This window comes from Orcinus orca, chromosome 5 (assembly GCF_937001465.1).
Source record: "Orcinus orca chromosome 5, mOrcOrc1.1, whole genome shotgun sequence".
In the NCBI taxonomy this organism is placed as follows: Eukaryota; Metazoa; Chordata; class Mammalia; order Artiodactyla; family Delphinidae; genus Orcinus; species Orcinus orca.
In genome coordinates, this window is record NC_064563.1 from 141093109 (window position 1) to 141109514 (window position 16406).

The 16406-nt window shown below is 40.3% G+C and overlaps 1 protein-coding gene across 16 annotated transcripts in view; it reads left to right on the forward strand.

The window, feature by feature from the left end:
* Positions 1-16406, forward strand: part of TTC3 (tetratricopeptide repeat domain 3) — a 140157-nt gene that overhangs the window by 102193 nt on the left and 21558 nt on the right. For 15 of the 16 annotated variants that reach the window (XM_033418274.2, XM_033418270.2, XM_033418284.2 and 12 more), the window contains one exon: positions 4099-4248. The exons of the other annotated variant lie outside the window; for it this stretch is intronic. In XM_033418274.2, the coding sequence (XP_033274165.1) occupies positions 4099-4248 (150 nt within the window). The remainder of the gene's footprint in view (positions 1-4098; positions 4249-16406) is intronic. 16 annotated transcript variants of the gene reach the window in all.

The window sequence follows — 16406 nt, forward strand, 5'->3', positions numbered from 1 at the left end:
AGACTTAATGAGAAAATGTTCAGTGTACTTGAATAGGATGACCTATTATTAAAGAGATTGGTTCTCTCTAAAGATTTTACTTTAACAGTCTCAAAACAAACATGAACAGAGTGTATTAGTTATCTATTGCTGCATAACAAGCTACCTCACAATTTCTATGAGTCAGGAATGGAGGAGCAGTTTAGCTGGGTCATTCCAGATATTTCTTATGAGCTGCAGTCAAGGTGTTGACCTTGGCTCAAGCATCTGCAGGAGTAACTGGGACTGGAGGTGCTACCTCCAGGATGGCTCATTCACACACCTAGCAAGTTGGTGCTGGCTGTTGGCAGGAGGCATGAGTTCCTTGCCTGTGGACCTCCACCTAGGGCTGCTTGAGTGTCCTCCTGAGGCCTGGCTTTCCCCAGAGTGGGTGATCCAAGGCAGAAGTAACAGTGGCTTTCATGACCTACTTTAGGAAGTCACAGTGTATCGCTTCTCCTGTATTTGTCTTGGTCACATAGACCAACCCACCAACCCTGATACGTTGTAGGCGAGGATTATACAATGGCATGAATACCAAAAGGCAAGGATCTTGGGGGCCACCTTGGTGGCTGGCTACTACATAGAATTTATTTGAAACTGGACAGATTGATTCTAAACTTCATATGGAAAAACAAACATCAAGAATGCCCATGGAAAAGAAACTATAAGAAGGGGAGTTGTGCAGGTAGGTATCAAAACATAATATAAATCTATATTAGCACATAAATAGGCCATTAGACTAAGAATCCAATAGAACAAAATATAGAAATTTAAGGTCTAATAAAAATGCTAGCTGTTGGTGAGCAAAAAGTAGATTATTAAATACGTGGTGTTAGGAGACGTGCGTTGCCATCTAGAAAAAATTAACTTGGATCCCTACCTCATTCCATATACCAGAATAAATTCCAGGCAGATAAAATATTTAAATATTAAAAACTGGACCTAGAAGAGTACCTAGAAGAAAAGGAAAATTTTTAAAATAAGATTAATGAACAGCAGGACAGAAAAGTATTTGTGTATATGTGTTTACACACACATGTACATGCACATAACATATATATATGTATGAACAAATATATACAGCATCAAAACACAAATGACCAACTAGGAAAATTATTTGCAGCATAGGACAGAGAACTAATTTCCTTGCTTAGCATATGAAGTTGCTGTAAATCAATAAGGAAAAAATTAATATTCTGACACAAAAATGGGAATGGATGGGAACAGACAATCTGCAATAAAAGAAATAAGGATAATTTTTAAACATATAAAATGGTGCCCAACCCCAGTGGAAGTAAGAAAAATAATCATTTATACATTATTGAAAGAATATAAAAATGTAAATTTTGGGGGAAGGCAATTTGGAATTTATCTGTGTTCATATATGTGTACAGAGACCAGTGAACAGGATATTTGTATATTTGTTTTATCTGTATTTATGTCAACAAAAAATTGAATACAACGTGAATATCCATCGATATTCACTAGTTAAGTGAATTATGGTACATCCATATAATGAATATTACTCTGTCATTTAAAAATGAAGCAATTCTATGATCACTGGTTAGGAGTGATTTATAATATCAGGTGTGTAATTAATTAGGAATAAGTAAGGTTAGAACTTCATCTTGCCTGCTACTATTTTTACAAATAGCTTTACAGTTTTAGCCAATTATAAAATATAATATAGAGCCCTTAAATTTTTTAATGAACAATACTGAAAATTATGAAAGAGAAATTGAAAATTATCTACATTCCCATCACCTGTGTTAGAATTTGATGTGCAGCCTTCCAGGTTTTATTTTAACATTGGCATTTAAGTTAGCAGTGCTTTTTATTTTATTTTATTTATTTATTTATTTTAGCAATGCTTTTTAAAAGATGGTATCATACCATATATGTTACATTTGAAATTTTCAGTCTTAATATATTGTGGACTTCTTTCCATGTCAGTAAATACCAATTTTTCACCAACATTTTTAATGCATGCTTGGTATTCCATTATATGAATTCATAGATTATTTGACTAGATTTCTTTTGTCGAACATTTAGATTATGTTAGCTTTTCATGCTTACAGTGCTGTGGTGAACATTGTTGTCTGAATATGAGTGTATACCAAGTAGAATGAGTGGTATTGAGTTCTTAACACTACTTAGCTTTAACCAGGTACGCTGTGTTGTTTGAGCCAGTGTTTTTACCCTCATATAAATATTCTCATCAGTGTTGGGATAATTCACGAATGCTTTCTTAAATTAGCTCTTAGTTTCAAGACCTTGACATTAGCATAGTTGATTGCTGGTTTCTCAACCAGTGAGACTTAAAATTATCCCCAGCACGGCTGCTTTCTTCTGGGACTTTGAGAAGTTGCCTGTCTTCTCTAAACCTTGGTTTCCTGATCTTTAAAAACTGAAAATAACATACCTCTTACACAGTTGTGGTGAAATTTAAGTATCATAACATAGAGATGGCATATAACTTGCTGCCTGTTTCTGTTAGCAATTTGGGGCATATGAATTAATTCATAATACTGAGTTGCATTGTGATCCTTTTGCTGAATTGAGACTGAAAACAGAAATAACTAAGATCTAAAACTGTAAAGGCTTGCTTGTGGGTCATAGTAAGGTTCACCATTTAGTTGATTATTTAAATACGGGCTGTATTCGTAGAGCTGAACTTTCAGTCTGGATGACAAAAACTGAGACTCTTCACAGCAAATTGGCACGTATGGTCACCTTGGCCACAGTGCATGGTTCTCTGATAATTTACAGAATTTCAAAACCTTGATTCCGTGCTTCTTTACACTTGGAAGATGCTAAGATGCTGGGAGAGGTGCAGGAGATGGGGAAGATGGACCAAGTTTGTGCCACTGGGTTAGATTTCCAAAGCCTGGCTGCCAAGGCCCCTCGTATCTTGGTAGAGCAGTTACCTGCAGCTGGGAGGAGTTGCCAGCATCAAACAGGTGCTTCTTTCAGACACAAATGTGTGATTGTTGCCAGTCTTAGCAGTATGAAAGGCTTTAAAAAAATACATAAATGCTACTCATTGTTTGCCAACATTTCACATTGCAGTATGACTTCTGTTTGCTTTTTTTTGTTTTTGTTTTTGTTTTGTTTTGTTTTTGCGGTACGCGGGCCTCTCACTGTGTGGCCTCTCCCGTTGCGGAGCACAGGCTCCGGATGCACAGGCTCAGCGGCCATGGCTTACGGGCCCAGCCGCTCCACGGCATGTGGGATCTTCCTGGACCGGGGCATGAACCCGTGTCCCCTGCATCGGCAGGTGGACTCTCAACCACTGCGCCACCAGGGAAGCCCTGTTTGCTTTTTTTTTAAGCTGTCTGGGAGACAGTTACATAAATGTAAATAATTTATTGATACTATTTTAACTCGTCTTTTAAAAATAGCAGCAACTATCCATTTGAAACACTATAAAAGTAGGGCCAAAATTAATATGTCCTGTTCATATCTAAAATATGCATAAATTTGCAGTTTTTAAAGCTGGTAAGTAGTTCTTGATGTTAATTGTGGAGGATGACATTCACATCAAACTGTTAATTTAATATTGGACTCTTCTAAAACAAATATTCAGAGCTAATTATGGTACATATTGAGAAGTTTCCTTGTGAGTTCCAGTAATATGAATAATTTTTTTTAAAAAAAAAGAGCTGGCTTGGCACTTCTCTGATGGTCCAGTGGTTGGGAGTCTGTCTTCCATTGTGGGGGACACGGGTTTGACCCCTGGTTGGGGAACTGGGGTCCCACATGCCACGGGGCAGCTAGGCCCACACACTGCAACTACTGAGCCCGTGCGCTGCAACAAAAAAAGACACCACATGCCGCAACAAAGATCCCACATGTCACAACTAAGACCCAATGTAGCCAAAGAAATAAATAAATAAAGAGCTGGCTTTGATAAACAGTGTAATGGGTTTTTAATTCTTGAATTATTGTGACATTTCCCTTGTAAATTTTCATCTGCCATATATTCTCCTTTGTTTATTTTAAGAGACAGTTCAGAACAAGATCAGAAATAGGCTTTTAAAACTACTTTTAATAGATAATTTTGTATTATACTTTTAGGGGAGTATTTCACAGATTGAAAAGGAGTACCAAGTTTTACAAGAGCAGCTTAAGGAAGCATGTGAAAATTATGAGCAGAGAAATATCAAGGGCTCAGAAGAAACCAAGGATTTGGAAGAAAAGTTGAAAAGGCACCTAGAAGAAAACAAGGTAATCCTATCTGAAACCCTCTTTAATAGCATGCGGTATCATTAGGAGAATTGTGCTCGTGTAGCCTCAGTTAGCTGGGCTACTGCATTGTTGGCTAAACAAAAGGAATCTTTCTCGTTGCCTATTTCAGATTTCTTTATGACATATTAAAGTAACAGTATTTTTTTTGCAGTGTTTTAGAAGCTCTACAAGTTGCAGTCTAAGAAAAGGGCTGTGAATCTGAATTTTCATATATCATAATTCAGTTTGTTTGCTTAACTAAAACTATTTTCTGAGGGAACCCTCTTGTCCTGCTGGTGGGAATGTAAATTGATACAGCCACTATGGAGAACAGTATGGAGGTGCCTTAAAAAACTAAAAATAGAACTGCCACATGACCCAGCAATCCCACTATTGGGCATATACCCTGAGAAAACCATAATTCAAAAAGAATCATGTACCACAATGTTCATTGCAGCTCTATTTACAATAGGCAGGACATGGAAGCAACCTAAGTGTCCATCGACAGATGAATGGACAAAGAAGATGTGTCACATATATACAATGGAATATTACTCAGCCATAAAAAGAAATGAAATTGAGTTATTTGTAGTGAGGTGGATGGACAGTCTGTCATACAGAGTGAAGTAAGTCAGAAAGAGAAAAACAAATACCGTATGCTAACACATATATATGGAATAAAAAAAAATGGTTCTGAAGAACGTAGGGGCAGGACAGGAATAAAGACACAGACATAGAGAATGGACTTGAGGACATGGGGAGGGGGAAGGGTAAGCTGGGATGAAGTAAGAGCGTGGCATGGACTTACGTATACACTACCAAATGTAAAACAGATAGCTAGTGGGAAGCAGCCGCATAGCACAGGGAGATCAGCTCGGTGCTTTGTGGCCACCTAGAGGGGTGAGATAGGGAGGATGGGACGGAGACTCAAGAGGGAGGAGGTATGGGTATATATATGTATAGCTGATTCACTTTGTTATAAAGCAGAAACTAACATACCATTGTAAAGCAATTACACTCCAATAAAGATGTTAAAATAAATAAATAAATACCAAAAAAAAACCAAAAGTATTTTCTGGTGACTAAGCTCCAAGTTAAATTATTATTGTTTAAATTTTTTTATCATTGTGTTCTGAATTCATGGCATTTTTTTTTTTGGCTGCGTTGGGTCTTCGTTGCTGCACTTGGGCTTTCTCTAGTTGCGGCGAGTGGAGGCTACTCTTCGTTGAGGCGCGCAGGCTTCTCATTGTGGTGGCTTCTCTTGCAGCGGAGAATGGGCTCTAGGCGTGCAGGCTTCAGTAGCTGTGGCTTGCAGTCTCTAGAGTGCAGGCTCAGTAGTCGTGGCGTACAGGCTTAGTTGCTCTGCAGCATGTGGGATCTTCCCAGACCAGGGATCGAACCTGCGTCCCCAGCATTGGGAGGCGGATTCTTAACCATTGCCACCAGGCAAGTCCCTAAATTCTTGTTTATAGTGAGACAAGTTGTGTAGCAATAGTGGTTCAGAGTGTGAGGCCTGGAGTCAGACTGACTGGATTCAGATCCAGGCTTAGTTCTATACTAGTTCTGATCTTGGTCAAGGTATTTAGCATCTCTGTGCTTTAGTTTCTTATCTGGAAAGTTTGGGTAACAGTAGCTCCCATTTGCCCGGTTAGATTAATACTTGTAAAGTACAGTTATCCCTCAGTATCTGCAGGGGATTGGTTCCAGGACCCATTCAGACATACCCAAATCCACAGATTCTCAAGTCCCTTGTATACAGTGCTGCAATATGGTTAGCCCTCTGTATCCGAGAGTTCCACATCTGAGGATACAGAAGGCCAAATGTACTTAACGTTGCCTGGTGCATAGTAAGAGCTCTCTAAGTGTTGCCCGCCACTATTATTACTACTACTATCATCATCATCTTAATCTTACTACTCAGGAAATATAAAAATAAGCCATGGAGCGTTGGCATACTAGAACTGTAAAGTCACCCAGAGTATCTTGGTTGAGTCTCCTGATCTTGACTTCCATTAGTTAAGATTGACCTTCAGTTACATGTGACTGGTTCTTGGAGTAATACTGATTCATGGCAAGGCCCAGTTGAATTAGTGGGAGAATGGAATTATAGATGTGAGGAAATCATGGTACATTTGTTTTTTAAACTAAGGTCTTTTTTTTAAAATTGAAATATAGCTGATTTACAATATTAGTTTCAGATGTACAACATGGTGACTTGATATTTTTATTAGATTGTACGCCAATTTGTTCTCTCTATCTGTGAGTCTGGTTTGTTACATTCATTCGTTTGTTTTATACTTTAGATTCTACAAATAAGCAATAAAATAGAGACTTGTCTTTCTCTGTCTGACCTATTTCACTTAGCAGAATACCCTCCAGGTCCATCCATGTTCTTCCAAATGACAGAACTTCATTCTTTCTTATGGCTGAGTAATATTCCATTGTGTATATATACCACATCTCTTTATCCATTCATCTGTTGATGGACACTTAGGTTGCTTCCATATCTTAGCTATTGTAAATAGTGCTGCTGTGAATATTGGGGTGCATATATCTTTTTGAATTCGTGTTTTTATGTTCTTTGGATATATACCCAGGAGTGGAATTGCTGGATCATGTGGTAGCTGTATTTTTAGTTTTCTGAAGAACCTCCATTCTGTTTTCCATAGTGGCTGCACCAATTTACATTCCCACCAACAGTGTACAAGGGTTCCCTTTTCTCCACATCCTTGCCAGCATTTATTGTGCTCTTTTTAAAATTTTTTTTGGATGCATTGGGTCTTGGTGGCTGCAAGTGGGCTTTCTCTAGTTGTGCCGAGCGGGGGCTACTCTTCGTTGCGGTGCGTGGGCTTCTCATTGAGGTGGCTTCTCTTGTTGCAGAGCACAGGCTCTAGGCGTGCGGGCTTCAGTAGTTGTGGCACGCAGGCCCTAGAGAGTGCGGACTTCAGTAGTTGCAGCGCACAGGCTCTAGGATGTGCGGGCTTCAGTAGTTGTGGTGCACAGGCTTAGTTGCTCCACAGCATGTGAGATCTTCCCGGACCAGGGATCAAACCTGTGTCCCCTGAATTGGCAGGCGGATTCTTAACCACTGTGCCACCAGGGAAGTCCTATTGTGTTCTTTTTGATGACAGCCATTCTGACAGGTGTGAGGTGATATCTCATTGTAGTTTTGATTTGTATTTCTCTCATGATGAGTGATGTTGAGCATCTTTTCATGTACCTGTTGGCCATCTTAATGTTTTCTTTGGAAAAATATCTTTTCAGGTCTTCTGCCCATTTTATAATCAGCTTGTAAAAACTGAGGTCTTTTGTACAGAGGTAACAAAGGGCTGTTAGTCCATTTAAGAAAGGAAGAATTTGTTCCAGATGTCTGAGTCAATAGCTGACGTCACATATTAAGTAGAGGAAAACGAGCTGTGGGACCTTAATCAATAAACTCATTTATTGAGATTTAAGTATGCCCAGAAGAAAAGGGTTGGTATGTAAAGGTTACTGTTATAACATTCCTTAGGACATGTTTTTACTTGGGATGAGACCGGGGAGGTTTGAAGAATGAGAAGAATTGGAAGGAAGCAGCCTTTCTGCTCAGTTGCCCAGATGAATGAAGTCTTCTTGATTGCGAAGAGGGAAAAATGAGCAAAAGTAAAGCCCTGCACAGTGGCTCACAGAACACTAATTTGGATAAGCTACTTGGGGGGCTTAACAAAATAACATATTTTTGTAAACTTTGTATTGCCTCAGGAAAATTCAGTTTTCAGTTTTAATAAATCCGTGCGGGAATGCCTGTGTTCACCCGATTAAGTGCTGAGGGCAGATTTGCAGACTCAGCCACTTAATTTTAGGTGGGCATCTGGTGAGTGAGGTTTCTTTCTTTCTGGCAGAGGCTTGTCCAGCTTTATAAACTGCTGGTCTGACTGGGTCCTGTATTTGTGCAGCTCATCAAGGCTTCTTTGTACACTTGACCAAGAAATGTACAGTAAATGAGCGCGCAGGGAGGAGGGCTGTGAGAGCAGCAGCTTTGGCTGGTGGGCTTGGGCTTCTGACCTGCTTTTTAACTTGGCTAAGGCTCTGGGTCGGGTTCCACGTGGTTGTACTTAAGAGTAGTCAGTCCATTTTCTAAAAAGAGCCATTATTTAGTCCCTCAAATTACAGGCCAGTTAGGTTATTAGACTTTCCATGTAAAATGTATACCTGTTTCCTAGCAGGATAAATTGCTTGTCTGAGATCCTTAGGTTGTTGTCTGCACAAGAGCAGATGAGGCCAAGCAGATAACTTCTTTATTAATCATGACTATACTCAGAATTCACTTGTGGAAAATCTTTTATAAACGTAAAAAGGAATTTCCACTTTTGTTGATCTTTCCCTTGGCCTTTGACTCTCTTAGATCACTGAGGTTATGAGCTAATACTTAAAGTTTCTTGATCCCACATTTGGATATATTAAATACAACAGCCCTTCCCCCTTATAGAGAAGAGAGAGGCAAGCAGTAGCAAATCACGTTTAAGAACTCAGGCAAGCAGAGCAACTAAGCCCGTGTGCCGCAACTACTGAGCCTGCGCTCTAGAGCCCACGAGCCACAGCTACTGAGCCCACGTGCCACAACTACTGAAGCCTGCATGCCTAGAGCCCGTGCTCTGCAACAAGAGAAGCCCCGCAATGAGAAGCCCGCACACGGCAGCTAAGAGTAGCCCCTGCTCGCTGCAATTAGAGAAAGCCCATGCACAACAACGAAGACCCAACGCAGCCAAAAATAAAAAAACAAAAAAGAACTTGGGCAATAAGAGTCAGACTGCCTGGCTAGTGACCCCAGCACCACCACTTAATAGCTTTGTGACCTAAAATAATTTACTCTATCTCTTCGACCCTCAGTTTCCTCATTAATAATGTAATCTCTACTTCATAGTTTTGTGAGGACTCACAGAGGTGGTTGGAAAGGGGTGGGGAATGGCCAGAGATAAGTATAGAAGGAGGAAGAATTGTCCCACCCAGAATGCTGTCATGCCCTCTTTGAGAAAAATCACTTATTTACAAAGTACTTGAAAAGCGCTGAGCGTTTACAAAGCATCAGTAAGAATCTGGGCCAGCTATTGCATATAGCTGATGGAGTTTGATTATCATTAGGGATGGGCCTATTCTCTGTTCCCTGCCAGAGGAAAATAGCAATTCTAAAGCCAGAGTCTCCTATTGTTTTTAATGTACGTCTCACCTGCAACCAGCAGGTTATAACTGGTTGCCATGTTGCTCAAGGGCATATGTTCTTTCTTGTTTTATTAAGGTAAAATTCACCTTTAACCACTATAAAGTATACAGTTCAGTGGTTTTCAGTATATTCATCATGTTGTATAATCATTACCACCATCCAATCCAGAACCGTTTTCAACACTCCAAAAAGAAGCCCTGTACCCATTAAGCAGGCACTCCCCATCTCTCCTAGGTCATATGTTCTTCAGGTGCTTTAATGGGATTTGCTTAGAGCTAAGATGGGGATTTAGTTGACATTGACTCTTAAAACACAGTCAAAATAATTGTGGCCCAGAATAATTTATGGAGTAGAATTTGGAACTTTGTCCTGTTTCAACAGAATCTTGGGCCCCTGCCTGCCAGAGCTTCCTCAGCTCACATCTTCACGGAGGTGGGGTTCTCCTGTTCAGTTATTGCCCTTGCCAAGTTCAGCCTTTTTAAATTTTTTTTTTAAGATTTTTTTTTATGTGGGCCATTTTTAAAGTCTTTATTGAATTTGTTACAATATCTCTTCTGTTTTATGTTTTTTTGGGTTTTTTGGCCACGAGGCATGTGGGATCTTAGCTCCCCAACCAGGGATCAAACCTGCAACCCCTGCATTGGAAGGTGAAGTCTTAACCACTGGGCCGCCAGGGAGGTCCCCAGCCTTTTTTTTTTTTTTTTTTAACATTTATTTAGTTAGTTATTTGTTTATTTGGTTGTGCTGGGTCTTAGTTGTGGCAGGCGGGCTCCTTAGTTGCACCAGCATTTTTTTTAGTCTAACATTTATGGAGCTCATGTTATGTGCCATACTGAGTTGTAAATATTTTACATGTATTATTTTATTTAATCTCAAAACAATCCTAGCGTACTAGTGTTACAGTATAGTATATAATATTCTCTCCATTTTACTGATAAGGAAAAAGGGGGCCGGACTTGCTAATGCATCTTGCTCCAAGTCACACCAGTATTAAGCAGGAGAACAGGTGATGAGTGTCGGGCTCCAAATACCTTGCTTTTGTCCTCCCTTAAGAGAATGTCAGTTCCACAACCAGTTGAAAAACGTTTCTCAGCATTTCATGAGCAGCCTGTCAGTTAATCGACGCCATAATAATGCCGAGTAACAACCACCCACAAAAACCTCAGTGATGTATAACAATGAATATTAAATGTGTGAGTCTGTGGGTTAGCTGATCCCCATGGGGCTTGGCTAGACGGTTTCACCTTTGGGTCAGCTAGGGCTGTGCTGCTCTTGGCTGTGCTAGAATGGCCTCGGGGGGACAACAGGGGCAACTAGATCGGCTCCATGTGTCTTTCATCTTCCAGTAAGTACAAGGGCAAGTGAGGACAGTCACTGCTAATATCACATCAGGCAAAGCAAGTCACATAGCCAGCCCAGATGCCAGGGGTGGGGAAGAGACTGCCTCTTTAGTGAAGGGAACGCCAAGGTCCCATGAGAAAGGGTGTAGATATGGGGAGGGGTGAAGGATGGGGCTGTGAATGCCATCCCTCTGCCACAGTAGGTTAGCACCAGTAATTCACTAATGCTCAGTAATTACCAAGAGCTTAAGAGACCTTCTGTGATTGGTACCTAACTCCATCTTCTGCCTTCTTCCTTACGTAATGGATAGTGCTTGTCATGTGATTTGCTCACTTCTGGACCTTTTCCCAGCACTGTTCCTTCTGCTTCAAGTGGCCTTCTTCCTCCCCAAGCCTGGCTCACTTCTCCTCACTGTTTGGGTCCAACTCAGGCATCGTGTTGTTGAGGAAGCAGTCACTGACGACAGCTCAGGCTTGGTTAAACGCCCTTATTAATGCAGTGGTGATAATGAGTGCCTCACACTATATTATACAGTAATTATCATTTTGTTAATATCATTATTGAGATAGAATTCACATACCATAAAATTCACCCATTTAAAGTATATAGTCAGTGTTTTTACTATATGCACGCTGTTGTAGCCATCACCACAATCTTAAGTTTAGAACATTTTTATCGCCCCAAAACGAAATCTCATAACCACTACCAGTCACTCCCTGTTCTCCTCCCTCCCTCCCCCAGCTGTAGGCAAGCACTAATTTACTCTGTGGATTTGCCTGTTCTGGGCATTTTATATTAATGGAGTCATATTATATGTGGTCTTTTGTGAGTGCCTTCTTTCACCTAGCTTTATGTTTTCAGGGTCCATCCATGTACATTCATCCGAGTAACATGTATCAGCACTTCATTCCTTTTTACTGCTGAATAATATTCCTTTGTATGCTGTATCACATTTTATTTACCCATTCATCAGTTGATGGACATTTGGATTCTTGCCAGTTTTGGGCTGTTATGAATAATATTGCTATGAACATCTGAGTACAAGTTTTTCTGTGGACATATGTTTTCATTTCTTTTGGGTATATACCTAGGAGTGGAATTGCTGGGTCGTGTGCTAACTCCATATTTAAGAATTCGAGAAAGTTCCATACTGTTCCAAAACAGCTGCACCATCTTACATTCCCACCAGCAGTGTATGAGGGATCCAATCTCTCCATGGTCTCACTAATGCTTATTATCATCTGTCTTTTTGATTTTAGCTGTTCTGATGGGTGTAAAGTGGTTTCTCATTGTGGTTTTGATTTGCATTTCCCTAAAAGGTTAATGATGTTGAGCATCTTATATGTGCTTAATGTCCATTTTTATATCTTTGGAAAATTTGGAGAAATGTCTGTTTTAATCCTTTGCCCATTTATTAATTTCATTATTTGTTTTTAAATTATTGAATTAAGAGTTTTCATATATATGTATTCTAGGTACAAGTTGCTTATCAAATATATGATTTAGAAATATTTTCTCCCATCTTCCATATTTGCAACTTTATTTCTTCTATCTCCTGTTCCGTGGGTTGTCTTTTCACTTTCTTGATGGTATCATTTGCAGCACACAAGTTTTAAATTGCAGTGTAGTCCGCTTTCTCTATTTTTTCTTTTGTTGCTTATGCTTTTGATGTCATAGCTGAGAAACCACTGTCAAATCCAAGATCACCAAGCACCAAGATTTACTCCTGTATTCTAGAGTTTTATAGTTTTAGCTCTCTCCACTTAGGACTATGATCCCTTTTGAGTTAATTTTTGTGTATGGTGTAGTAATTATCTTTTATGCACATTTCCCCCACCAAACTGTGATCTCCCTGAAAGTGACGACTGTTTCTTAGCCATCTTTGGATCTCAGTGCACAGACTAGGAGCTCCGCCGATGTTATCAAACAGTTGTACTTGGGCCCCTGAAGAACTGGGTTTAGTGAATTGTGTCTTCATATTCTGTCAGCCTACATGAAAGGCCGTCAGGCCTGGACGTTGTGTGAAGATCGTTGCTTTATTTACTGCTAGTATGTAGTGGAGGGTATCACCCATTCTTTCATTTGACAAATATTTATTGGATGCTTCTTAAGTGCCAGGCGCTGTGCTGATCTTCCAGGACTTTTATGTAGCGTCCTCTTTATGAGGCCCTGAGAAGTAATTTCTCTCTACTTTTACTATCTGCGTTTCTTCGTGCAGTGGGCTTGTTTTTATTGGACTTCGACTGCCAGAAAGTTTTAATACTGTTTCTGAAGAATGGTTAGGGCCTCATGCCATTTGTTTTTATATTACTCTGGCTCTGTTTTTATATTATCATTCTTATCTTTTTATTCTGTTTTCTTTACTTAGCATTCTTTTTTATTTTGTATTTTTTGAATTATATATATTACTGAAGGCACTTCAAATATTTACTTTAAAACATAGTTGAGGTTTAAAAAAAGAGGTATAAAAACCAGATGTTCTCTAATTGAGAAAAAGACTTTCAGAGGTGTTTATAATTATGTCAGTGAACTGTGTAAATACAGGATGCAGTTGTATACAGCCTGTTGTTTCTCCTATTCTAATGTTTCAAAGAAAGGCATTCAGATTATTCTTTTTCATGTAGTCAGAGACAAGCTCGTGATAGCTGCCCTAGGCCAGCTATGTCATTAAAGGGTGGTGAGTACAAATGGCAGATGAACTCATGTAGCATTTTTCATGGCTGAGCTGTAGGGGTGTGTGTGTGTGTGTTTATAATACTTTGTGCCTTTTGATACCTGAACTGCTTGAGGTACTTGTTGCCAAGTAGGTTCTTATGTCCCAGTATAACCTTGAGGTTGTACATCATCTCCCAGCCAAAGAGCTGAATCCTAGGTGAAATCATTGGCTTAGAATAGAGGCAAGAAACAAGTTTGGCTTGGCCATCAGCAGCAAGGCGTGCATATGGACATTGGTCATGGTAGTAGAATACAGGATCTTGCAAGCCTAGTAGGCATGGTGGTCACCTCTGTCACAGTAATGACTCAGCACATTCAGGATCAGCAAGATTGCAGCAAGGAAAATGAGTTGAACTGTCCCCGTGACGGAGGGAATGTCACTAAGCTGTTGAACCTCTGCTGCCTTAGAACAGTTGGCCTGCACATGTCAAGGCCATTGAGGTCAACCCTACTCCTGCAGCGGGACTTTAAAGTCATTAAGGACCTGGACTGGTTAGCAAACCTGCTTCCCAGGAACATCCGAAACCTTGGTGTCGAAAGCTGATGAGGGAGAAATGTCCTCGTAAGTTGATGCCTCTTTTGACTAGACAGCCGTATTTCACGGGGAGTCTGTGTAACTTGGCTTCAGGGTACACTGTCTTTTCTGAAGGAGGAGGCTCCAAGTTTCTGTAGCTGAACCCATGTCTCAGTGACCTGGTCACATTCTAAGCCTAAGCAGGAAATTCAGGCTACAGGGAACCTGGTCAGAGGTGGAAAATGAAAGGCTCCCTAAGCAGAAATGAAGTTGGGACTTCATTAAGCAGTCGTCGTTACTAGTAGAATTTCAAACTGGAAAACAGTAAAGTTGAAAGGTGCTTCTTTTAGTCTCTTGTAAATATTGCTCCATTCTGATTCCCATAGTAATGTTAGAAATATTAGTCTAGAGCGTGTTCATTTATAAGTGGCTGGCATCTTACAAGCATATGCACCGCCTGTATATCTGCTGGCACTGAAGAGATGACACCTCGAAAAATGACATAAAACTTTTAGAGAATTTGTAGGTTCAGAAGAAGTTTCAAAAGGCAACACCTGTGTGAGAAAGCTGACCAAGCAGGCTGTCTCAACTGGTGTTGTACCTAGCCGTCCAGAGCATCAAGATAACAGCTTTTCATTTCTCCTTGTCATATTGCCTGAAATTCTGGCAGGTGTTGCAAACCAAAAGCCTTTGTGACCAGGCAGAGATAACACATTTATATTTTGAAAAGCAAACGAAAAGTACTGGGCTTGCCAAATAAAACGTGTGCAGACTCCCTGTAGCTTAGAGGATCATTTAGGCTGAAGGGTGAAGCGTGGATACTTCCAGGCCGGTTGAAGTGGTTCGTCTGAGCGCCGTGCTGCAGTCAGGCGCCCTCGGGGTGAGGGATGGCAAGGGAAGGGGAGGAAGGACGTTCTGGAAGTATGCCTGGGAGTTGGCAGGCCCTCGGCTGGGGGTGGGCTTAAGTCAGGGGTCCAGAGAAACTTGAGGGTGTTGAGGGAGGAAGGGCCCCCAGAGCGTGGAACCCACTGCCAAAAGGAAGACGGGAGGCTGCTGAAGACAGACGAGAGTCTTTTTCGAAACCGTCTCAGAGGGGAGTCTTAGCTTTCCTCCTCGTCTTTCCAGCACCACATGTCTCTGCTCCCAGAACCCCGGTTGAGACTATTTCTTCTACAGTCAAATAGACTCTTCATGGTCTGGAAACTTGCCTTCTTTAACACTGTAGACCTCGTTTTCTTCAGCTAACCACTGTAACTGTGAGCTTCTTGGAAGAGAAGTGTTGGCTATTTAACTGATGTTTCTAACATGGCTTTTTATGGGGAAATGCATTCCAAGTTACAACTAATTAATTGGTGAATGGACTTTTGGTTGGTAGTATATTAATGGGTTTGGAGTTTGCCATGTTGGGAAAGGTTCTTTGGGGAGCAGAACACACCTGTCTTGATGGTGTGCTAACCCACTCTAGAATAGCCTGTTAGAAGATGTGTAAATCAGCAAAACTGGGAAATATGTTATTCCTTTCTGTGTGGCTATGTTGGAAGACTGTTTGAATTCAGAATTTTATTCCTTTGATTTGTAGTCTTTGTCAAACACTTATAAATTTCTACTCTGTTCCATCAAAATGATTGCAGGGTCAAAATTATTAAGTTCTTCTATATATTTTATTGTTTACTCATAAATTTATTTAAACATACATATCTAGGTTAATTTCCCTCTTTCCTGTACATCTTCCATATTCTCCTTTTTTGTTAATGGAATTTTGTTTAGTTATTCATCCAAGGTAGAAACTTAACTCTGTCACCTTCTGCTTTACCATATATCCAGTCAGACACGTGGTCTTATCCATTCTAGTCTTCTAAAGTTTCCTTTATTTTTTTTTATCATCCCTACAGCTACCACTGTCATCCTCATTGTCTCTCACCTGGGCTATTGCAGTGAGATTTTTTTAATTTAATTTTTATTTTTTGGCTGTGTTGGGTCTTTGTTGCTGTGTGCAGGCTTTCTCTAGTTGTGGCGAAGGGGGGCTACTCTTCGTTGCGATGCGCGGGCTTCTCATCGCGGTGGCTTCTCTTGTTGCGGAGCGTGGGCTCTAGGCACGTGGGCTTCAGCAGTTGTGGCACGCGGGTTTAGTTGCTCCGGGGCATCTCAGAAAGTGAGGGCAATTTTTTTTTCAGTTTTATGTGTATACACATGCATACATATACATGTATATACATATGCTGTAGATAATTATTAAAATGTATTTGCTATTGTGGGTCACAATAAGAAAGTGTCAGAGAAAGTCAAGAAAATGTGAAAGTCACTGTTCTCGTCCTTCGTGCACCCTCTTATCTCTGGTCTACCTCTTTGTCTTTCAGTTATTTTTCTAAAATAGGAATCTCATCATCT